The 25,280-nt window shown below is 42.3% G+C and overlaps 1 protein-coding gene across 3 annotated transcripts in view; it reads right to left on the bottom strand.

Moving 5' to 3' along the window:
* Positions 1-25,280, bottom strand: part of C2CD2 (C2 calcium dependent domain containing 2) — a 39,650-nt gene that overhangs the window by 9,413 nt on the left and 4,957 nt on the right. For 2 of the 3 annotated variants that reach the window (XM_084530784.1, XM_084530782.1), the window contains exons 3-13: positions 19,076-19,195; positions 18,526-18,627; positions 14,761-14,883; positions 14,349-14,469; positions 11,104-11,212; positions 7,327-7,388; positions 5,111-5,250; positions 4,654-4,825; positions 3,786-3,899; positions 1,570-1,697; positions 369-684 (exon numbers count right to left, since the gene is read on the bottom strand). In XM_084530784.1, the coding sequence (XP_084386910.1) occupies positions 369-684; positions 1,570-1,697; positions 3,786-3,899; positions 4,654-4,825; positions 5,111-5,250; positions 7,327-7,388; positions 11,104-11,212; positions 14,349-14,469; positions 14,761-14,883; positions 18,526-18,627; positions 19,076-19,195 (1,507 nt within the window). The remainder of the gene's footprint in view (positions 1-368; positions 685-1,569; positions 1,698-3,785; positions 3,900-4,653; positions 4,826-5,110; positions 5,251-7,326; positions 7,389-11,103; positions 11,213-14,348; positions 14,470-14,760; positions 14,884-18,525; positions 18,628-19,075; positions 19,196-25,280) is intronic. The other variant, XM_084530783.1, reaches the window with a different exon arrangement.

Raw genomic sequence — 25,280 nt, 5'->3', positions numbered from 1 at the left:
GGACTCCTAACACAGCACAAGTCCTTGTTTACAAGAACACATTTCTCACTGAGGAACTGACAATGTGGTCAGTTATCTCCCTCCCAGATACTGAGTCAGGCTTAGTGGTCTGCCTTGCAGCTTGTAAGGGTGAGCCCTTCTAGCTTCCAGATGGAGGAGAACGTCAGAGAGCCTGCCGTACCTCTGGGAGCAGGAGGTCTGCACTCTTTATAGCTGCTAGTAAGACAGCTTCCATCAACATCACAACTGCATGGAGTTACAGAAGAAAAATCAGTACAAGATAACCTACTATATACAATGTTGCACAACGCTGTCACTTATGTACAAAAAAGCAGACGTTCACTGAAGGAGAGGTAAGGCTCACATACCTTTAGACTTTTTCATGCTCCCAGTTTCTGAAACACTTAATGAGCTCCCAGATATTTCTTCACAGGTCTGGTCTAAGAGCGTGTTGGAGTTCCACTGCTGACTGCCATTCTCCAAGCCCCAAGCCTTATGGGCACTTTGCTGAGGGTCAGTATCAGGTACTGTTTCTGAAGCACCTAATGACAGCTTTTCATCAGAGGTGACTTTTGCAATAGCCTCCTCTCCAGTGGGTGCTGGATCTGCTTCTTTGCAGGAGCTGTCCATGGCTGCAGCATAGTCCATCATCAGTGCAGCTTCACTGTCCTGAGATAAAGAGGTCTGCCCAGTGAAAGAAAAAAAAATAAATAAAGAGACAACACTGACACAAGATGCTCTGCCAGAGAAAAACAAAACAAAACAAAACAAAACAAAAAAACAACAACAAACATCCCTGCAAAAGTTCTTTTCTTCTCTCTGCTTTACACTTTCATCTGCACTGCTCAGGGCTATCAGAAAGCCATCGTGAGGCTTCTTTATCTCCACTAAAGGAGAGGAACATATAGTCAAATTCTAGTAAGAATCCATATTCAGGTGACCATTTAGGTGACCATATTCACCTAAACATTGCCTTGATAAAGCCAAATGACTGAAAAAAAAAAAAAAAGACTTAAGTACATGCCTCACTCCTGTCACTGGCCCCACTATAAGTAAGGGGACACTTTTCTACATGTGCTGCTGTAACAATGTATCAGCTTGCATAGAAAATAATCTTATTATTTATAATCTTATTATTTAATTATTAAGAATATAGGTATCAATGTATTTCATCTTGTAGAAGGACTTCTTGACAGCTATATCAGATAAATACAAATTCACAAATCCAAAACACAGACAAGGACTAATCTTTTGTCCTCACCTAAACTGGCTTTCCCAAATTCCTAATCATCCCACTCCTGTCCAAGGACACCATACGTTTTAATCAAGCTGTCAAATTAAGAATGAAAAACCAACCCACTTTGCAGTAAACCCACTTGTATTTGGCTCAGCTTGAAACAAATTAGAAACTTCTTCAATTCAAAATTCTTCAGTAAGAAAAGAACAGACCTAGATCCTGCAGAAACTGCTGAATGGGAGACAACAGAAAGCACATTCATGTAGTACTCAGTGGAGCAAAGACGTTACAGTCTAGAGACTAAGAATTAAACGTGTTGCTTTCTGCTCTACCTTGGACACCCCTGATATGATAATGGTGCTTTTCTTCCTAGGAGACTTCAGCTTCTGCTTTGCAGACTCGCTTAACTGTCGAATGGCTGCTTCTGCAACAGGATCGGTGCCATTCAATACCAACAGTTCTGAAACAAAAGAATTATTTCAGAAAGAAGAAAAAAAAAAAGGAAGTACTGGAGCAAGATATTGTTCTTAAATTAAAATTCAAAGAAATTAGCAGAAATAGTATAAACACCATGAATAACAAAACATTTTCCAATCCACCACCCAGCTACAGGGTCTCATCTTTCCATTCTTCTCAGTCTATGTTACCCGTTGTTCTGAGAAAAGGTACAAAAGTTGCACTTACAAACCTGTGCCTTGAACACACAGAAGGTTTTTAGAAACCTAGGCAAAGCAGCTAATTATTTCAACACATTGTTACACTGCAGTAACTTTGGGCACAAGCAAATATAAACTAATCAAATTCATCAAGCTTTGAAACAAACAAATCTAATAAAGTTAATGAAGCAAAAAAAAAGCAACCCACAGATTTAATTATTGGAGGTGGGCTCTTTAATAAGAGATTTAAAAACAAAAGGATACAGTCAGGAATAGCATTGATTAAACTGAGTGGTGTCTCTTTGTTATTGTGACATTAAAGCACAAAAAAATGAGGCCTAAATAATAATACCACACTAAGTACCTCAGATACCTCTGGAATTTAACAGTAGGTGTGCACAAGTGGAATGCACACCCACGCACGCCTGCACATTTGATACAAACCCCTGCTTTTCCACCTTCATAACCACTGCAAAGCCCCTTGGAAGAGCTGAGTGCTCAGGACAGCATCAGAAGCACTTACCGACTCTTATTGTTGTCATTATTTAGAACTATGGCAAGGACACAGCGTCTTTTCCATAGAGCTTGTAGCTATTATGGTTTCATGTTTGTAATAAATACTACCTAAGTTATTGCCATACTGAATGCTCCTTTGTATTCCTTTCATTTTCCTTGAGCTTTTGATCTAATGAGTAATTCTTCCTGTTGTGGTGTATTAATATTTCACAGAAATTCCCCTGAACTCCCATAAAAAGAAAAACACTGCCCATCTCAATGTGCCCTAAGCTGCATTCACAGGTTTTCCAGTAAGTGCTTTTTATCTTTGAGATCAAAATAAGTTATGAGAGAAAACTTGGAAGTCTAAGGCTTCCCAGATTGGCTTAGTAAATACCATCCTGCTTTGTGGTAACATTTGTCTAAAGACAGGGAAAAATTCAAGTGTTATTAACCCATAGTTTGCAGTCCTTCCCAAATTTTTGACTTTTTGCCTGTACATCTCTATCTCTGAACAAGCCTTCTGACTGTTCCAGGTGCAGCCTAGATCGTCTCCAGATTGTCCCATGTGTGCTCAAATATGTACAAAGAAAACTGAACTCCACATCACGTGCCATTTACAGCTATACTGGACCACATCTTTCATCACTGCTGCCTACAGAGCTGAAGAATGAATGGTGACAACACAAAGGCCTGAAAAATATGCTGACGATTCACAGTTGTACCCCGAAAACACAGGGCACAGAGTCAAAATCGAGTTGAATTCAAAGTGAATTTGTAATTAAAGATATCGTCAATGCTACCTGATGCTCTGAAGAACCTAATGGCTCTTCAACTACATGCCAGGTGACTTAGGAAAGTGAACAAACTGGCACAGCAAGGTTATGTATTTGCATTAGCACCAAACAAAACAACAGTGGCAGAGTTTGGAAGAGAATTCAGTGTTCCTGCTGTTCCGGTCTGCTTTACATCAAGCCAGCCTGAAGCCTTCTATTCAGAGAGGGGAATTCAGAATGGCCTTAGAGTTAAGTTTTGGACGTTTTTCATTTTGTGCAGTATCCCTCATGCCTTTATAAAGGAGGAGCCTTTCATTCAGAAGTAAGAGAAAAGCCAGCCTGGCTTTTTTTTTTTTTTTTTTTTTGCAGTCATCTCCCCTCTCCAAACCACAGCTCATTGTTATTTTTTCAAAATTAGTAATTTAAATCTCCAATTAAAAACAGGCTTCTATTGCAAGACTGCTATATCCCTAACCACAGCACTTGCTAACATAAACAACTCAGTGCCTGTTGAAAGGCAGTAGCCATGTGGGTTTGTTGTTATTTTAACAGGATTACATTAATCCCATGTGCAGCCTAGAGAGACGTGCTCTGATTATAAGCCTCGAAAGTTTCTATTACCTGTATCTGAAGATGATAAAGTTTTGCTGACTGTAGCACCATGAGAATGGGTAGCTTGAACAGAGAAATCCTTTTCAATCATCTTGACCTTAACTGGAGTTTTCACAGGAGAATCTGAAGACCAAATTTCTTGGTTATTTAAACTATTTGAGACACTTACTATGAAAATAATAAGAGTAAATTATACCAATTTAAAAGCTTGTTCAAAACATAAGTGTTTGAGAAAGCAGTCTCAATGCATGCTCTCTATGGTAGCATGACCCCCTAAAGACCTGTGAAGTATAGGAATTTATTTTTAAGCATTTTCTGTAATATACTAGACAATATCCATTTAAGCAAAAGATCTGCTTTGAGAACTGAAGAGACTGCAGCTCTTTGTGAGACTTCAAACAAAGACTGTTTAGAGATTTTATTTTCATACATATCCCAAGAAGAATTGAGTCTACTCCTCAAAGGTATTCTGAAAAAAGTTTGTCAGAGAATGACACACCAGTCCTCGCCACAGATTATAATACATACCGAGGTTAGAAGGCACAGCAACAAGACTGTCACCAGCAAGCACTCAGAGACTGACACTTTTGTCACATGGGAAAAACACCCACAAAGCTCTTCTACATTATTACTCCAGCATAAAGCTTTAAAACGTGTACTAAAAGGAGTACTAACCTCTCCTCTCGTAAGAACAAGGCTTCATGAAAATTAAAAACCTGATTTTGAAGAATAAAAAAAATGCCCCCCACCACCAACATATCAGAGAAATCTGGACACCAGCACCTTCCCTTTCATCCCACTCTCTCCTTGCACCAAATTCTCCTGCTCCCCACAGACAATGCTAACGGCAAACATAGAAAGAATTGGACTTCCTCACCTGTGCTCAGAGGAGATGATCTCCCTTCTAGTCGAGGTTTGGTTTTCACAGCAGTTACAGTAGTGACCACAGTCCCACAGGGCATCACAGTTCGATCCTTTTCTATCTTAGTGCTTGACACTGGAGAAGAAACTTGCCAGGTCTTTAGCTCATTAGGTTCTATAAAGAAGAACTAGGAAGAGAAAAGATATTTCACCTTAGCAGTGCAGATAAGCAAGAAGGACATTAACATTCCTAGCTAGCGCTCCTTTAACATTTCTAGGAACATTCAATAGCCAGCTATTACTTTTGATATGCACACATACAGTGTGACGTGTTGCCATAGAATATGAATGTGCTACTCGAATTGGGCCACACATTGCACTGCACTGTGAAGGACAGTCCACAGCACAAGATGAGCATTCACAAGGCCCTCCAGAAGTCAAAGATCCACCCTAAAAATATCCCCGGGCCATACCTCTGCACTAATGGATCCCAGCTGAGGCCCCAGCTCTGGACTGCTCTCACTGGCCGTGCTGTTCAGTGCAAAGCTTTGTTGGCCAGAAGGTTGCTTCCTGAACAAATCTAGAGGTACAGTTGCCTTTGAGGACAAAGAACCTAGAAGAAATAAATTAAAAATAAATAAATAAATAAATCAGCACTCATCTGAGCTGTCAATATATTTAAGGATGAGGAGACAGGAAAGGAGGAAGAACAGCAGCTAATTACAAGACACAGGACAGTGAGTGCCTTGTTCAGAGCTTTCTTTGCATTTTTCAACTGTTCCCCAGTCTGGCCTAATACTGAGCAACAAAGAATGGATACATGAAACATGACCTGCTTGCCACTATTTCTGGCCATTTCCCCCCCTGTATAAGCAGAATGCTTAGAGGAAAAAAAAAAACAGTTAGAAATAGTAATATTATGTTCTTGAACAATCTCCTTAATGGGTTACTTCCATCTTTCTTTTCAGAGAACACCTCCTTGGGTTCCTAGTAAACTGGTGTATCATCAAGAATATTGTTTCTTAATTCGATCTTCAGTGTCAGTTCTCTTATTCCTCCCCTTTGTTAGCTACATTAGACTGGAACAAACCATTAGCAAAATTACTGCATCATTTCAGGGATGAAATCCTAGTTTTATGCAAAATCCAAGGGCACAGAGATCTACATTATACTCCCATTACCCACTCTCATGATTCTACTCTGAGTTTTCCATTCAGATTTTTGGGAGAAGAACAGCTAAGGCATTGGTGGAGCCAGGGAAGAAGAAAGACAATTGTCATTGTAATCAACTGGGACTTTTTTGTTTTAAAACCAGGTTGATATTTACACTCTCAGAAGGATGTGGTATACTACTGGTATTGTTTGAAAGACCCATTACAAAAGATGCTTGACGACTAGACTTTATGTAAGAAACAATATGCATTTGCTGATTATATAGATCTCCCCTCTCTCTCTCAAACAGAAAAACAGCATCCACATCAGAGGTTTTTTTAAAATCATTTGCTTACATTTGACTTCCCATCCTTCAAATAATCCTTCAACAAATAGTCATTTGTTGCCTGTTTGTTTTATATCTGAAACATGGTGTAAGAAGGAAAAAGCAAATGGATTCAAGAGGTGAAATACACTTGCTACTTCTAGTTAAAGCAGAAGTGTATCAGCAAAAGGACAAGCAGTACCTATGAGAAGAATTTATGAACTTGTGGCATCACTTCAATAAAGCTCAGGTAAGCAACGTATTTTTGGAGCAACTTTACAAAGCTCATGCAAACAGCTCAACATGCTCCCTGGTCTCAAAACCTACCCATCCCTTACCCTCAGCACTTGGAAGGGAATACTTCTCTGAATAAACACTGTGCAATAGTTTGGTGGTGAGTTTTTCTCTGCCACTGAAAACTAATTGTAAACTGTAACAATAGAATCAAAAATATTTCATTCCATAAGTTTTATATTTAATCCAATGCAACCAGAATTAGTGCATTTTATACTTGGTAATGGCTGGGCAGTCTTTTGGGCTTGAAAAGGAAGGAGTTAGGATGAACAATTACCCTTCAGTCAGAGAAAGAAGGGGAAAGATTAACTTGAAACAAAAAATACTTACAGAGAAACTGTTAAAACTTTAGAAGGGCAAATAATAAGGATTACCAACAGCTATTGACAGCCTAGAAACAAAGGCTGATTCAAGATTCATTTGCAACCTTAAATCTGTCCTGAGGAGGACAGATACTTTTTAACAGTTTATTTCTCTTCTGTCTAGGCTTACTGGAGGAAGTAAGAAAGTCCCTAGACAGCGGCTGACCCAGGTGGATCAGCGTGCCCAAAAACTGCAATTTTCTGTGGATTTCGACTCTAGGACCTACATTTGAGGACAGGCTTACTGAGTTTTAAAACATAAACTTAGCTTACACATCTTCCTCAACATGTCTGTTTTGTATAAACTTGGCTAGCTCTTTTCGGCTGATCTCCCTTTTGCTGTTGTTTTCTCCTCCAGGGCTCTCTACATTACAGAAAGTACAGCTTATGGGACAGTCAGGACGAGTCAGCATAAGACACCTGAACTTCTATACAGGTTCACAAATCAGTTTCTTATATTGGCTATACAGCCAGGTGGAACTAAAGGAGGATTCATGTCAACATTTAGCAATGCTCATGAGGTGATCATGCAAAACGCCTCAGTTTTAATACTTACTATCCAACTTTCCGTCTTCTACTATTTGCAGTTGCAATGTTTTTGATTTGGCACTTAGTTCACTGCAAAATAAATGAAACTATGTTAGGTTTTTGTATGCAAAAGATTCTCCTTCCCATGTAGATATTCCCTGTCTCTTTCTGGTCCCAACTCCTTGCCCTGCACCAAGCACAGCCCCACACGGCCAACCCACCAGGGTGCTGGGCAGGCAGTGTGCGTGGCTTCTTTTTGACCTCAGTAAGAATGACTAAAGGAATCTCAGCCAGAAAAACAGGGTTTGGTTCCCTCCAGCATGGTTCAGAAGTTCAACTGCCTAAACTGTCAGAGGCTTTTCTTCTCCCCAGCACTGCCTTTCAGGCTGATAGTCCCTAGTCCAACTGCTATGCAGCAGCACTAAGAAAGCCATTTTTTTTTCCTAGCAGGTTCAGAAGTGAGCATTGCTGAAATTTTTAAGTTAAGATGCTGGAATAGATCCAATCAACTGCCTATTCAAAGCTGTGCATTATCTTGTCAAAGCAGGAAAGCGTCCTGCAAAGCAAGAGAGAAGCGAGGAAATAGTCAACAGGCTCAAGTGGGAAAAGTCAGTATGACTTTTCCAAAATAAGACTGAAGGATGTTGCAAGATAAGAAGAAATAGTTTCTCTGTGACAGAACTAATGTGTACTATTAGCAGAACTACTGGCATTTGTAGAACTCTGTAAGATGTAACAGACAAGAGATTAAAAAAAAACAACAACAAAAACTTCCCTCCAGTGAAACAGTGAACTGGGTAGCTACTGAGGAGTCTTGTAGTAAAACTTGATTTTACGCCCATCTTGGCAAGTGTTCTGCCAAAAACCTCGAGGGAACACATGCATGTATTTTATTTTTTCATGTCTCCACTTCAGGCTGGCGTGATCTTGGTTGCAGATACTCCAGCTCCATCAGATGCTCCAGGACATAACCTATGCAGCAGGCTTTAACCTTCTCCCTGCCTCTACCATCCCCTCCTGCACCTCCAAAACCTGAGAAGAAGCACCTTGAGGCTACCCATTGCTGCTCTTCTCACAAAGCTAAATCAAGTCCTGACATGGTGGTCAGGACACTGGTCTTCAAGCTGGTGGGTATTTTTGTTTCCGAATTAAAAAAGTCAGGGGGGAATGAATGTGAAAGAAAGTATACACTCAAATCCTGATCACTTATCTTTAAAAGTCCCCAAGCTTACCTCATGCCCTTCCGAAAAATAGCAAACATCGTGGAAAACCCAGCATTATCCCTAGCATCAAGGCCAAATTCCAGTCAACTTAATCACATCCTGCCTGCCCTCCCTCTGCACTTTCAGTTGGAAAGGTCATTATTCTTATAAACTTCCTGTCTGAAAGTGCTGGGCATGTGTCTGTTCGACAACACTGAGCACATGCTGCTCCACCAACAGATGGCTGACGTGATTCACAAACCTAGGGAGTGAAGCACTTTGAGATACGCCAGAAAAGAAAGCTGCTAACAAAGCGCATTGTTTCTCCTACTGTGGAGAAGAAGTTGCATCACACTAATCCTTAAGCTGCGATGGGAACAATGCAGCCTGCTCTGGCTTCCCACAAAAGCTGTAGATCCTCGTAACTGAAATCAGGCTCTGTAAGACATGAAGTCATCGAATTGTAGGAAGAGAGCTTCCTAGCTGGTTCTCCGCTTGCCAGCAGGAGGAGACACGAGGCATATTTCTCCACCAAGCCACACAGAAAGATGGGACTTCTCAGTGTTGTTCTGCAACATCCATTTGAATTTGCTGACCTCAGTGACTTCTTATCATCTCACCTTCTGCACGCATTCAGAGGAGTCAAGTGTTCTCAAAGTCCTGCACAGCTTCTGACAACCAGTCCCAGTGCCTTCCTTTATTTCAAGCAACCCGTGTTGCTTTTCCCCTCGACACTCCTGCTTTTGCAGAGCACGCTCCCATAAAGTAGGTAGGCACGGCCCAGTAAAACTGCAATGGGGAGGCAGGAAAAGATCTGCGCACTTATTTCCCCTGGAAGTTGAGGAGAAACACACAGAAGTGCACAGCACTCCTCAAGGAAGGCAGCACTCAGCACTGACAGGCACAGGGCTGAATGCTCACTCAGACCTTTGCAAGGTGAGGTTCTGCTTCACAAGAGAAAGAATGAGTATGGTGAATGCCACGCTGTGACTAGATAGTGATGAAAAACATCAAAGAAAAACAGGTGGACTTGTTCTTGATGATCGCCAGCAGTGCGTGCTTGCAGCCCAGAAGGCCAGCTGCATCCTGGACTGCATCAGCAGAGGGGTGGCCAGCGGGTGGAGGGAGGGGATTGTGCCCCTCTGCTCTGCCCTTGTGAGGCCCCACTCGGAGTGCTGCGTCCAGGTCTGGGGCCCCCAGCACCAGAAGGATGTGGGGCTGGTAGAGCAGGTCCAGAGGAGGGCCACAAAGATGCTCAGAGGGCTGGAGCACCTCTCCTGTGAAGAAAGGCTGAGAGAGCTGGGGATGTTCAGCCTCAAGAAGGGAAGACTGGGGAGACCTCAATGCAGCCTCTCAATACTTAGAGAGCGCTTATAAAAAAGATGGAGAGCAACTTTTTGCTCAATCAGATAGACAGGACAAGGGTGAACGGTTTTAAACTAAAAGAGGGGAAACTTAAATTAGAGGTTAGGAGGAAATTCTTCATTCAGAGGGCAGTGAGGCACTGGCACGGGTTGCTGAGAGAGGTTATGGATGCCCCATCCCTGGAGGTGTTCAAGGCCAGGCTGGATGAGGCCCTGGACAACCTTCTCTAGTGGGTGGCATCCCTGCCCATGGTTTGGAACTAGATAGTCTTTAAGGTTCCCTTTCAACCCAAGTTTTTCTATGATCTTAAAGGTCTTTTCCACCCTAGATGATTCTATGAATGGAACTGAAGTGGGAGAGGAAAGCTACATAGAGAACCATGGATAGTCTACCACATACCAAGTGCCTCTCACGTTAATAATCCAGTAGAAGGAAAAAAAAAAAAAAAAAAGGCAGCACCTGTAGTATGTTGCATGGCAGCATCACTACCCCATTTCCCTGGAAAGCTGCTTCAGCCTGTGTGCTTGTCTAAAGCCACTAGAGAAACACATCTATAACTCATCACCGTATCTGTGGCTTCCCACTCCTCTCCTCAAACAACACAGAAGCAACCAGATATTTTCTGCTCTGCCACCAGAAAGTGGAAATTAAAACAGTTTCAGAACTGCTCACTTTTGACCCTATTTACAGAAGCTGCATAAATCACACAATACTGTGCAGGCTGCCCCAAATTCCCATTTATGTTCTACACAAAAAAAACAACAACCTAGTTAGTTACTATCTAGTTTTACACTCTGCTTTGTATAATAGCCATAATTCTTTTAGACAGTCAACCTGTCTGCACATTTACATGTCCCAGTTGGGGGAGAGGGAAGGGAGAGACATCAGATTTCCTCAGATGCAGTTTTCAAGGTAAAGTGACTTAAAAACCTTGCTAACATTTTTTTTTTTTTGACACTGAATTGGAGTACAGGGTGATCTGTTTTGCCTGTTATTGCTGTCATTAACTACAGCCAGATATCTGCCAGGGAGATCTAGAGACCTATTTGATCTCATATCCACGCAGAGGGTAATTAGATATCCAGCAGTCCCTACCAGCTCCAGATTTTTCCGAGGCCACCTGACAGGACATATTTCAAAACATTGTTCTTCCCTTGAAACTTCACATAGTGCCAGTAAAAAACAAAACAAAACAAAACAAAAAACTATGAAATGTTCTCTGTAGGTAAGTTACTTACAAGACAAACTCTTCCTTCCAAAAGGGATTTGCAGCATTTTTGGCTACAGAGCTGGAAAACTTCTGCATAGGGTCATTCAACTGAACTATACACACAAGGTTTGTGCTGCCTGTAAGGGGGGGAAAAAAAAGTTATTAATACTCCATCACCAGGAGATATACTTACTCAAAAGAAAGTGAAGAATTCCCTTCCTTACATATTGCACTTTTGAACAGACCATTTGGAAACACTTTCTTACCCACTCACGGAATAAATTTCTCCCCTCGGTTTGTAAACCATGTGCAATAATGGCACTGGTTGAGACCGGGTCACCGTTGTCCTACACACTCTTCTATACAGTGTGAAACATGGTGACCCATTTTAAATTCTGTCATGAAGCAAGGAAGTGCAGGCACAGAAAGATAAAAAGAAAGGATGTGGATGCAGAGTGAATAACAAGGAGGTGGTGGTGTGGGTGGGGAAGTAAAGTTGCTTTGAGCTGCTCTACAAAAGCAGACCAAATTTCCTAGTGGCCAGAGTCACACGGTTTCTTTGGACACCAAATAAACTTTCTTCTGCTAGCAAGGGAACAATCACAGTCATGTTAATTAATGATGGCTTTATGAACTGCAGTTTCTAACAAGTTCATGGCATTTCAGAGTACTGGTGCAGAGTTACTACACCTTGATCTTGGAATTCACTCCAGTGACTAACTGGTGTACCAGAGTAGTTTTTTTTCTATTTGCTAATCCAAGTGCAAATAATTTGCTCAACATGTCACTCTTAAAACAACTTCTTCTGTTTGGCTTCCACAGCCTTAGAAATCATTTCAGTCTTGGGGTCCCCCTATAGCAAGGGCAGCAGCGAAAAGCTCAGTAATGACTTTGTGCAAAGCAAACAGAAGATATGCTGCCTCCAGCCCTCTGGAAGAACCCAGGTTTACATTCATCACCACCAGCTCTCAGTTGTCCACTGGTGGTGTGGCTGGGCTGTGGAGAAGCCCCGTCTCAAGCAGAGAAGCAGCTTGGGCCTGACAAGGTTATCAGAGGAGACAAAGCACTACGTACACGCAGCTTATTTGGGATCCAAGCTAACCCGAGAGTAAGTAGTTTAGCTGCTTTCCCAGCATGCTGAGCCTGAGTTAATGAACCCAGGGCAGTTTTCTGTTATAGCAGCCATATGTCCCTGCTGCCTGCTCATGCTGCCAGCAGAGCTGAGCAGCCTGGTGCAGAAAAGTGCAAACAGCTCTGCACTGGAGCCACCCAGGGACTGACACTGCAGCGGGGTATTTTAACAGCTCCGCCCCATGCTCTCTGCTGTTCACAGCTAATGATTTTTTTTTCCTTAACAGGAGAAGTCCCTTTTACCCTTGATGATGCACTGTGGGCCATATAGCACCAACCTAGGACAGTGTTTGATTACATGCACAAATTAAGGAGACAAAACCAAATGCAGCCCATAAGCAGAGGCCAGTTCTGTTGCTGGTTACTCACCGGCTGAACTCACACATCCATAGGAAAGCCACAAGCTCCTATAAACCTTGCTGGCAACCCATGTTTGAGCTTAATGGTCAGGATGGACAAACCCTCCTTTCCCCTCCCCAACCCAGTATGTATCTGCGGTGGTGAGCCTGCAATAGTGCATGCTCCTAGGGAGTCTCAGAGTTGCAACAGGATGGTTAATTATTGTTCCAAGACAAGGCCAGGAAGAGGGAAGGGAACAATAACCAAACGGCAGCAAGCTATGTCCAGAAGCCAGCATCTACCCAGCTGTGCAGTATTTTCACTGGATTTAAAGTGACCAGCTAAACCCCACTGTGAAACTTTATTTCTCAGCTCCAAAGCATCTGAGCTCCAAGAGTTGCTAGGGAACCACCAAGATTTCCTCCATCTCCTCTTAGAAGAGCAAGCGGTGATTTTTGGTTCTCAGTATCTAGTTTCCTAAAGAAGAGTGCATTAATTGTCCCCTCTTCCTCTCCTTTTCAAGGAGGGTTCAGCGAGCCTTCCCACAGCAATGAATCCTTTGCAGCATGTGCTCTGTGCTAATAAAGGCATCTCATCTCATGACTTTTTAACAGCAGCCAAAATGATCAGCTCTACGAAAATGCTTAGCTTGCACTACAAAACTGTAGAGTAACAATGAATTCTGAATGAGTTTTCCTGCTGCACTCTACAGTTTCCAGCACAGCTTTATTTATAGAGGACATTTCACTGCAAAGAGTTCCAGAACCGCTATATATATACATATATATTTAAAAAAACAGCCTGCAGAAAGTTTTAGAGGAGTCGCTTCCAACCAGGATGAGCAAAGCAGCATTATGCAACAGTCTGGGGCAGAAACTTGCTACATCTAACTGAAAAAAGGAGTAAAGCAAGCAGGATATATTTATCCAAAATTAGTACCTTTCCCAATTTAGCAGCCACAAGCTTCCATTAAAAAGATTGTTACGGAATTGTTAGCGACCATAAATCATAGGGCCTCATGTCTGCATTTCCTCTGACAAAATCCCAAATATGCTCACTCATGCCTCAAGCAGTGATGCAAGCATGCTTGCACTTGAAGTAGTTTGAATACTTGTTAGACAGGCTCAGTGTTTTTTTCTTAAACCAGCAGTGCAACTTCACCAGGCAGTGATCTTTTGGTTTCATTCTCCATCTGCAAGAGGTACCCCCCTCCCCTCCCCACAGAGGTACCGTATTGGAAAAAAAAAACAAAAAACAAACAAACAAACAAAAAAAACTACCACCACCACCAAAAAAAACCCCTCTCCTTTGCAGAAAGTTTGCATAAAAGAGGAGAGTTTTACATAAATCAGTAAATTGCTCAGAAGTAAAGAAAAGCAGATGTAAAAACAAGGTCATATTGAACTAACCCAATGCCACTGCTAAGAGTTAATGAAGAGTTGGGTCTGAGCCCTCCCCCACTACCTTGTACACACCCTAAGTGTGTTTATTTAGAAATAAAAAGTAACTCCCAAAAATAAACAACCAGCTCTACAAATATGTTCATTTTAATTTGTTTTCAAACATGATGAATTTGTTTCCATGAAGATTAAGGTGTCTAAATAATCAGCCAGTCTAAAACACATTTTTGTACAAGCATGACTAAGCCCGTTTCTCAGAGCATAGCAATTTATTACGTCTTGTTTTGAGCAAAGCTTGTAAACTAGAACTTTCCAATGATTTCAGCCAGAAGAAAACAAACACAGAAATAAACAAAACAAACACCCTACTTAAAAATGCGCAGCATCCTCTGGGCTACCTTACCTGCAGCACTGTGATCAGCTAGGTTTACTGCAATGTTCTTTACCAGCAGTTTCAGTTCATGAGCCCTTGGAGGTTTAGGCGGACTAGTGCCCTGAGGGAGAACACTCGTGTTCTGTACATTCTGTGAAAAGCGAGCAAAAGAAGAGGGATTGTGCATATGCAAACGCGTTCAGCTTCTGTCACATTAATATAGGGAATTAGACGTGATGTGGTGTAACATCTACAAGTAGCCACATGGGAGTTATAATCACAAAGCCTCCACTGCCAAAGGCTATGTTGTTTTAAAGCAAGCATTGCAGTTTCTGATCACTGAGTGGTGTTAAACTTACTTGTTTGTGGGTCATGAATAGGTAAATAAAAGCACAATGCAGAAAGAGACTTCTCAAAAGATTCAGGTAGGAATAGGACTTACCTGAATCTCCTTTATGTCTGTAGGCCTTGTACTCAACACTACAGATGGAGAAACTGAGCTAAAGAGGTTCTTCAAAACATCTCTGAGTGTTTCAGATATTGCACATGTCCCTGCTCCCTGTCCCTAAGGAGAAACAATTGTGCTGTTCAAAATTCAGAAGAATACAAGTTAAGGCAAAAAAAAATATATATCACTTGGTATATTTAAACTAGCAAAGCTACTGAAAATTAGCTTCATCAGAGAGAGAGATGGTTTCTGTTGCCAACAACAAAATGTACCAGGAGATCGTGCAGATAATTAGTTCAATTTCTACACTAAGCATTAAAGAAAAACTAGAAATGTAAGCTAATGAAGCCACACTCTGTTCTGAGAGTTAAGAAGGCAAAGCTATTAGCCACAAAAACAGAAGTTTCATTGACGGTCTGTATCTTATGATGCTGCTTTAAAGTTTCTGTACTGCTTTGCACTCTGTGGGGAGAGCGGATCAGGCCACGGGATAAGCAGATAGGCACTGTGCCACTGATTTAATGGGAGTTATGCCAGCTTGCGACAGATGAGAACGTGCTAATCCTGGGCCGCACTGGAAAGTTATTTTAGCATCTCTTGCAGGTCTTTAACTTTGCTGAAAAAAAGCATGCTGCATGGACAGGCAGTCATGGCACTCCATGGGACTGACTCATATGTTTGCCTACTCAAAAACCTCATGGCCACCTGCATTTAACATCACCTGCTTCCACACTTCCTCTCTGAAGCATCAGAACACGTCACCAATTTTGCTTACACGCGTGGCTTCACTGGAGTAATTGTAGGTTTCTTTAGACAGAGAACCATCCCTCCTCCCCCTGTGCCCACGTAGAAGCCTGCTTTCAGCGTCAACGCTACTCGGAAGCTTTCTTCTGCTCAGTTATCTACAAGGGAGCAAATCTTCAAATGAAGCTGTCACATAAAGGGCAGTATGATGCTACCTCTGCTCTGAAGGCAGCCCAGGAGAAATCTCCATGAGGCTTGTTTTCTAAAGAAAAGATTGAAGTTGAAGACAAAGATCTGAGGACTCATCCATCTCTTCTTACATGGTATCACATTGAGAGACTGTGTTACTGCAGAGCAAGGCTTTAAAAGAAAGGGAAGCACCTTACAGGTGAAGATACAGAATAGATGGGCAATGCAATAAGTATACAAAGCAGAAAAAGAAAAAAAGGTGCCCTTCCACATGCTGCTGGAAGAAGGGAGAACATCTACAGCAAGCATGCCGTGACCAATTCACAGCAAGCAGCACCAACAAAGCAGGCCCAGCTTTGTCAAGTGATGGTCTGTCACTTAAAACCCTCAGCCCCTTTTTAAAAGTAGGAAAACACACACAGAGTTACTTCTGATCTCCTAAAGGGATGGTTGCAGCTTATACAACAGGTCAAGCCAATCGGGAGTAACACCCCTTTCCCAATTACCCAAGTGTTACAGAAACATCCAGGGCGTTTCATAAAAATCCCGGGAATGTTGCGTACAGAAATCCTGTTTCATCACCTCCTTACATACCCACCCCCTGATGACATCCAGCTACTGTTCAAAACCCGCAAGAGCACCAGCTAATTCCTCTGCAGCGTTGCCTTGCTCACGCTGTGGTACCCAAAACAACTGCCAAAGAAAGAGGCAGCAGCGTACTCCTGCAGATGCAGGTAATACTTTTACTTTTAAAAATATGAAAGAAGTAAAATTAGGCTGATGAAAGCCTCAGTTTTACTAATTTTTATTTTGAGGGATATTTTATTAAGAAGATAAACTGTTGGCTGTTTTTGCTGGTTTTACTGTTTTGGGGGTGATTTGCCACCCCTACCCTTACCTACACATTGTTCGACGAAGAATGTTGCCAAGTAGTAAAATTCCAGCCAATTCTCACTTTGCCACCAACCTAACCTGGTATTTGTTATTTAGCAATAATAACAGCAACAACTGTCATTGGAATACCACTAGTAGATATTTCCTGTGTGTGTGTTTTTTTTTTTTCCATAGTTATTTGCAAGACAATTTGGTTAAAGAGCTTCCTTTCCGGCCAACCTTTTTTTTTTAAGCCATCTTTATTCGGAAAGCGATGCTCTATCACACCATACCCTGCAAAGTCACAGTGACTTAACTGCCAAGCAAAAAGGTTCAATCCAACACGTTTTACTGTGGGATTGACACAGGCCAGGGGCTGACAGCGAGCTGCTGTGGCTAGCTCGAGGCCAAGCAGCACACAAGGTCAAGGTAGCGGAACCGCGAGCAACCCAAGCCCCGCAAGTCAGACAGGTTGCCAAAGGTAGCTCCGGCTCATCCAGCTTTTATCAGCAGAAAATAGGTCGTTATATCCACTTCTTTTGACTGATGACAGAACTATTGTGTAGATAATCATCAGCAATTACAGATCTTTATTTGTACACAAAGTATCTCTTCCGAAAGAGGAAAAGAAAAAGAGACACAAAAGCCAACATTAAAGTTTAAGAGCTGAAGGCACTTCCAAGGGGTAGGTTGCTCTTTGTTATATACATTAAATAGCTCTTCCTTTGTTGCCATCTCCACAAACGCTAACAGAAACTTCAAAGGGGAAAAAAAAGCCCTTAAGTAGTAAGAACTTAACAGGCTCATTTAAAAAACACAGGCAAAGCACGCTGCAACCACTTTGTAACTCTGGACTTAGGCACCTCTCCAAAAGCAGGTTTTGAAGTCCAGTGAAGGTCAGTGACAGGGCCAAAGTTATTCGCACGTGTTAAGTACTTAATGCTTGCTCAAAAAGTGATCATTTACACTGCTAGATGCACAGTAAAATCCCCATTAAAACACACTTCAAAAGACTTGCTTCTCTTTAGTTATGAGCTTAACATTCTTGCGTACAAAAGCTATGGTAATAAATTATGATTCTGGGTCACTTAGTACAGGTCTTTCAATCAGAAAACCAAGCTCGTAATACACAAGCAACCACACACCCACTGGTGTAGGAAAGGTGTAAAAGTCACCATGTTTGTGACCCCCGCCACCACCCAAAATTATGAAGATTCAAAGGCAGAAGAATCTCTTTCAGGACGTGTCAAAAAACAGAATTTATATACTAAGATAAGGTGCAATTCAGAAAGCCTCAAGATATTTCTAGATAACCCATCATTTCCTTTTTTTTTTTTTTTTTTTTTAATTTTTTCAGAGCTGTATCTGAACCAGGGTTACCAGATTCCAAAACTATTTAAGTTAAAGAAGGGGCAATTTTTTAATTACTTTGATGGGTACATCTTTACATTTTTTTCATTATTTTACAAGTGCTCTAAAAGAAGGCATTTAGTAACAGACATTCTTCACACCTTTGTATTTGGCTGAAAAATGTTTGCCAGGTCACTTGTCTGTCAAATGCAGGTTTATCTTTAATGCTTCAGTGATCCTGAGAGACGCTCTCAGATTTCAGAGATGCGGGGTTTTGATGGATGAGCCATGGCAAGTTTCACTGAAGCAGTTTAAGAATACCATTGTCAATAGATAACTGCCCCATTCTTCTGCTGAATGTGGCCAGCAGAAAGGAACAGGCACTTTTACTTCAGTTGTTCCAACCTTACGTGATAGCTTAGCCCTAGCCACCATTACTGCTAATTTAAAGCATTAGAGGGTTGGAGACCCATCTTTTCTGCCTCCTTGAGCAGAGGGACAGAGTGACCACCTGGGGCAGATTTGGCAGAGGTTGTCTAAGGTCCCTCCACATCTGAAGTGCACCTTTGCATTTGTTGCAACAAATAAAACTTACTGACTGACCTCCTGCCCTGTTGGCTGGATTTCAAAGTTGGTTTCATCGGTATTAATGAGGACCCACTCAACTTTGACATCATCTCCTTTGTCTTTCACGTAGAGCTGAAGCTGTGGATAGGAAAGAAGTTATCGGAGAGGGTTCTGGTAACATTTAAAGAAATTTTAAGTCAAGCTCCACGCTGATGCTCACCAAAGGAAGAATACCTGTTGCTGAGTCAGCATGTGCCAAAGCGACAGTCTAAGAAACCAAAAGTTACTTGAGAGCATATGCCAGTTATAAATGGTAATTTTGTTCTACATATCTCAACAATCTACCCAAAGCTTTATTTATCCAGTTGTCCTAAAGAAGAGGCTTAATTCATGAATTTATAACTCACCCCAGATAGAACTGTAACATTATTAAATGTTTTACTGGAGTTCAGATGAGCTTACATGAATTTTTCAAACAGGAGGTGAAAACCTGATACCATCTTTCAGATCTTTCAGCTGAACTGGGAGATAAGATGTAACAAGAGAATAAAAAAAAAAAAAAAGAGAATAATACTTAATGCCTTACCTGCAAGTAAACTGGAGACAGTTTCACACTGTATGACTGGCTTTCTGCAGCTTCAGGTGAAGTACGTGAGACACTGAAAACAAACGTAATGGAATCTCCCACAACATTACAAGAAACCACCTAAAGAAATTAAAGGGGGAAGAGGCAAAGGAAGAGAAAAATAATTTAGTCTTCGGAAGAATGGTGAAAGCAAGAAAGCAACTCAGAAAATGAGGGATTTTAGGCTACCAGAATTATGCTACGTTCTGCAGCTGGAAGATTTCCAGGCAATTTCATTAACATCCCTACCTCCTTCTACACATTCAGTTCCAAACACTGCAGTTCAAACATGCACTTCTGGATTAATACCTGAGAATTCTGGCATTTTCCAAAATTTCTTTTGTGTTATATAACACAAGATAACTCCTCACCTGACGAAGACTCCTTGTGTTTCACAGACCTATACATTAGAATCTCTAAGATCTAAATTTTGTACTGTGGATGCAAACAAGTTTGTTCTCCCTCCTTTCCTACCCGGAACCAGGCATCCTATCATAGGATGGCTGTTTTTACCAAACATTCAACTCATTACAATGAACCGGGCAAGATTTATTTTAGCGGTATCCTACAAATGTGAAACTTTGGCATAATGCTGCTGCTGAGAGGATTTTGAGTAATTCCACCACCAGGGTGGTGATGGGCAGAAGCCTTTAAAAGTTTGAGTCTTTGACCAAACCAAGAAAGGCACTGAGCGTTGGTGGTAAAGCTAAATGTGTGGGACAAGCCTGTATGCCATACACTCACTTAAGTACACGCCCTGAGCTTTATAAGCAGCAATTTAACCTGTTATCACAGTGAGTTTACAAACACAGAATGGTTTTTTGTTGTTGTTTTTCCCTCTCCCTCTTGAAAGTAATTGAGGTTTTGAGCTGGTGCTCAAAGTCCCACGAACATGCAGAAAGCACCTGGCAGCAGAGGAAGCCCCCAGGTACAGAAGTCAAAAGTCATGCATTAAGCCAGGGGGAGAAGTTCACTTTGCAAAGTTGCAGCCTCTGCTGGTTGAAGACAGCTGCTCATCGCAGTTCCTCTGTGGTTACTGTCCCACAGCTCCACCACTGGAAAGGTGAGTTAAATGCTCCTCGGATGGATTCAGGCCAAGTTAACCAGGTTAATGTGATGCACAAATCATTTGCTGCAAGATTTGTTTGAGGGAGACTCTGCACATACGCCAGTGAATTATGTTTGTGCACTTACTGCTGCACTTACAAGCACTGGAACTAAAGCTGAAGGTTTAAAATGAATCACGTACCTAAGGAAGATTCTTATCAGTCTCTCCTTAAATACACAGCCCATTTCCCAGGGCTCTATTGGATACGTTGTAAGAAGCACCAGAGCACCATCAAGGGCTTCTGAGCACATCCATTAAGGGAGAAATTACAAAGGAGCAGGGGGAGGGAGTGGACAGGACAAATAACTATCACAACCACACCCATGAGCATCGAGATTTGCCTTTTCAGGTTTGTCTTCTGCAAACTCTAGGTGGGAAGTGGGAAAAATCTGCTTCCCTCACCTCTCTTCTTTCCCAAAACCTAAATTCCCTCAAAGCTGATTTATGTCCCTTAATCCCATATAATCACCATAAGCAGCCACAATTAGGACATAACAGAAAAGAGTTTTAAGCGTTTTTTATAGCTAACAAGACCAAAACCCCTAACTGCTCATTTTACTTGTAGTTGAGTCAAAACACAGAATCACTCAATTCATTCACAATGAGGATGGATTAGCATGTTTTTTTCCTTAAAGATGACAGAAAATGACAGGTCCTTCCTCTTTATGGAGAGCAGAGAAGAGAAAAAGGACAGGTCTGATGCAAATACTGCTGACACTTGCATATCCTAAGCACGGTGGTTTACCACCCATACACATCTGACCCACACATGCATGGGAAGTTCATGCATTCAGAACAAGTTGGACCTGCTGCACATGTGGTGCAGGGCCATTCGTCTGGAGCTTCTGGACATCTAAGAGACAGGGTTACCAGGTACACAGCTGACTACTGCTTTAAATAAAACAAACAAAAGCGTGGTAGAAGAATGCGTAGATGTGTTCATGTGCAACTTTTTGCTTTTGTTTTCACTTTCAAGTAGAAGATGGAAACATGATCCAAGTGGCGGAACTTCTACTTTTCTTTCTCTACCCTGTTGAGATATGCCAAAATCATCTGCTAATATTTGTACCAGTAGCTTAGGAGCATGTACTGCTAGCATTTGGGCTTTTTATTTTCTGCCAATGTCACCCAGCAAATATTCCCTTTCTCTCCTTACTTTTGAGAAAGAAACTGTGGTCGTCAGGCACAGGAGCCTGTTTGAGTCCAATCACAAAAAGGAGTGTTTCCCTGTTTGTTGATGGAAAATTACATATATCACACAAAAACTGGAGTACCTGGAGCAGCACGATGGTTTACAGAGTAAGAACACCGAGAAAGTAGAATTCTTGGTAAAAACTTGAAGAGAAAGAGGTTCTGTTTTCATCTAAGATGCTGCCTACTAGCAAGAGACCGCAACTGCCACTTCTCTTCGCAAGTGACATTTCTTTAGAAACGTAGCAGATTCTTTTGATAGACCTGAGCAGAAATATATAGGCCATTTGCTCCAGAATAGCAACATAAATAAAAATACCGAAGCTTCCTGTGCTGTGTTCTTCTTCCACCATGGCCCCATCCAGCCTGCTTCCTCAAATTCCCTTTCTCTGAGCCAGTGAAGAGCAACCACCAAAAACCCCAGCTCATTCATATCCTGCAAAGCTCTAGCTAGAGACAAAATGCATTTGCCAGCAGGTAAAGGGAAGGTCAGGCAAAGCACCCCTATCTGGTTAACAGAGAAAGAAGGAGAGTAGATTTTCATGAGAAAACAGTAGCATCTGGACTGGTAAATTGCTCTCCAACTTCACTTATCTTCCTCATCTCTCTTTCCCACCCTTCCACACAAAGGACATGCCTGGTCACCAACCTTTCACTTTCAATGGAGGCTAGAAAACCTGTAGTTTCTATAACAAAATTTCTTTTAAAATGAAGACCTTGTACCACTGCACAGCAGCTGTGGCTGGCTAACTCTGGATTCCCAGAGGGGTTATGCTCCAGCTCCTCGCCTTTGCTATCTTGTAGCTGGACAAGCAAGACCTCGTACTCTTGCAGTAGAAGGGTAAGGTGAAGCAGTGGCACAAAGACACCAGGACTCTTCCACCAGCAAGACCAAAGTGCCTTATCACACCAGCATCTCCCCATGGACAGACACTCCACCACCAGCAAGGCATCTCTCCGTGCACTTTGAGGATCTTCTATCCAGCAGTGGCTCCCAGCCCTTCCTCTAAAGTTATTAGTAAAATTACCCTAAAACACTGTTCGAGGCAAACAAGAAGGAACAAGACTGAAGAAACATTACAGTCAGAGTAAGACAAATATTTTTCCACGTAACTGAAGTGCCCGAACATGTGTGCTCACAGCTACCAAAGTCCTGCCCTCCTGCTCTGCCTTTCCCCTCTCTATCTTGACTCTGCAGTTCCTCTGGACAGAGCTGCAGAATTTCAGCTTCTCTCCTTTCAGCAAAAGCTACTTCAGTTCAAGGAGAATCAGGATGCCTCTCCTTGTCACTCAGGCTGTCCTCTTGCCTTGAGATGTTTCGGTATTGTTCCTGTCACCACACAGATTTGTGCTTCACACACAGACTTGCTGTTACTCCTCCAGATCAGCCCTTCTTCCCCATCTCTCTGTGCGAGACAGGAGAGCCCCTCCTGTGGTAAAAGGGATGATGAATGGCCATGATTTCAGAAGGAAGTTCATACAGTCCAGCAGAAGAAGTTCTTCTCCACCTTCCCCAAGCCTGACTGTATCGTGTGCATGTGTAAAACTCCCGATGTTACGGGCCTGATTGGTTTTCCTCTGGACAGAAATCAGTTTTACTGCGTTTAGCATCTACTTCAAGAAAGAACAAGTTACTCGAGGCCAAGAAACATGTATCAGTACCATGTAAGCAATAAAAATCTTTAAAAGTTTGCACAAGAAACAAGTATACCCTGAGGCAGCAACGCAGTGAATGCTGTTTTCATCTCAACTGCAGGGATCGGGATGCTATGAGATTTAGGAGCCCCACAATTTCCAATTTTGGTTCTGGATTACCGCTCTGAGAAAGAGAAGGCCCTCATTCTGTCACAGACATGTTATCTTGTCCACGGCCACAAAGATGGTTTGCGTGCTCAGCTTAAAACCTCCCCACAGGAAACTTTTCCAGTCAGAAACTTCTGCCTTTTCACAGTCATTACGCTCAGCTGTTTGAGAGGAGAATTACACCACCTTCCTTGGCTAAGCGAGCCTGTACATCAACTTCTTGAGGGGCTTTCTGTAGCTTCTACGCCATTCCATCTTCACTCGAGCAGCTCATTAAATGTGACAGACAAAATCAAGGACAGAACACAAACGCAATGTCTAACCCAGGCACAGCTAGTAGCTGATTTTAAGAAGCTGGTATCAAAGCAAGTCTGCCTGCAAATATAATGAGAAAACCTCAGATCAGTTTTCCAAAGTGACAATAAGCACAGGGATGAAGGCAGGGTGAATGACGGAATGAGTGCACAGGAGGAGGAGACACCACAGGAGCAACAGAAGCAAAACAAAAACTGATACACCAAGTGAATTTATCCATTCCTTTGTGTCTGACAGGCAGACAAATTCAAAGCAGTGGAAAAAAGGGCAGGGGGAAGGGTGGTTAAAAACAACAATCAGGGAGTAGAAGCAGACACGAGAGGTAGACTTTTCAATCAGCCTATCAGGCCAAGCGATCATGAGCTGGTGGGAGGACAAGAAGCAGTACCTATATTTAAGAAGGTGGAAAATAAACACCAGAAATAGACCGGGTAGTTTGGCCTCACTAACATGCAGGTTAAACAAGCAACTTAGAAGGTGGCATAGCTGAAGACACTGATACAAATGGAAGACAAAAAATGCAAGAAAGGTTTGCCAGCTTGTCCTACCGTAACTTGGAGAAAGGCACTGGGGTGCTAGGGTACCCCTGGCACTTGCTGGCAGATGTGGCACAAACCTGCAGGAGGACCACGAGCACCTGCAGCTGCCTGACAGTGCCAAAACCAGCATTATCGCCACTGAAGCAAACAAATCCCAGCCTGGATGTCTTCCTTTGACAAGAAACTCAGTTCCTAGGTAGGTTAGATCTATTATGCTGTCTTGCCTGTTTTAACAAGGACACCTATGTCCAAAACTCGTCAGCAGAAAACTGAAAGAAAATATGAACTGAGGAAAGAAAGCTGGGAGGCAGCAATATAAAGGGAGATAAGGACATTACACAGAAAAGCTGAAAAACCTTGATGACTAGAAGAGAAATGTAACACCAAATTCAGAGCATGTGTGCCAGAATCAAGAAATAAGCTCCACTCTATAGAGGCAGTATCACTAGGAGAAAACCAAAGTAAGAGAAACCTGGATGTATCAAGTCAACCACGGTGTGAGGCAGCCGCAGGAGAGGCAGATGAGAAGCCTTAAATGCATTGGGAAGAGCTGTCGGAGGCACAGGGAAGCAGTCAGTCTCAACACACAGGGAGACCTTGTTGTTGTGCTGTGCTTCACTTTAGCCACCACGTTCAAGGAACACGAATCCAACTGGAGCGGCTGCAGAGACCGGACGCAAAGGCGTGACTGGCAAACCAGCACTGCGAAAGGGGACTTGAGGAACACCTTATTTACCCAAGCCAAACAAAGGCTGGAAGGAAACATAACTCCTCCGTAATGTACTTAGTGACAGAAAGCACCAGGGGAAAAAAAAAGTAAATACCGTCAGGATAAAGGATTATGCTAGTACAGGAAAAAAAAATATACAAAAAATAGCTGCATAGGCTATGATTCCTCTTAAGGTTGTAAAAAAAAAAATAAATAAAAACCAAGCAAACAATAATTAAAAGAGCAAATCTCCAGGACACCTTCCAAAGCACAAGAAGGAGTTAAAGGACAACAGAGATGGCACGTGGTGGTCAGGGCGGTTCAGCCCACCAACACTAATCGTCGATAAACACATGTACACAACCAGGGACGAATCCCAGGTAATGCTGTAGCATTCAGGACGAGAAAACAGCCTCTCCTGCGGTGGAAAACAGCCTTTGCTTCGCAATGCCTTCACTTGCTCTGGAGCGAGTGGAGGTGGGTGAGCTGCGGCAGGATGCC

The sequence above is a fragment of the Aythya ferina genome (genome assembly GCF_964211825.1).
Source record: "Aythya ferina genome assembly, chromosome: 1".
NCBI lineage: Eukaryota > Metazoa > Chordata > Aves > Anseriformes > Anatidae > Aythya > Aythya ferina.
The sequence above is the reverse complement of the archived record's forward strand: the minus strand, read 5'-3'. Positions and strand labels throughout refer to the sequence as shown.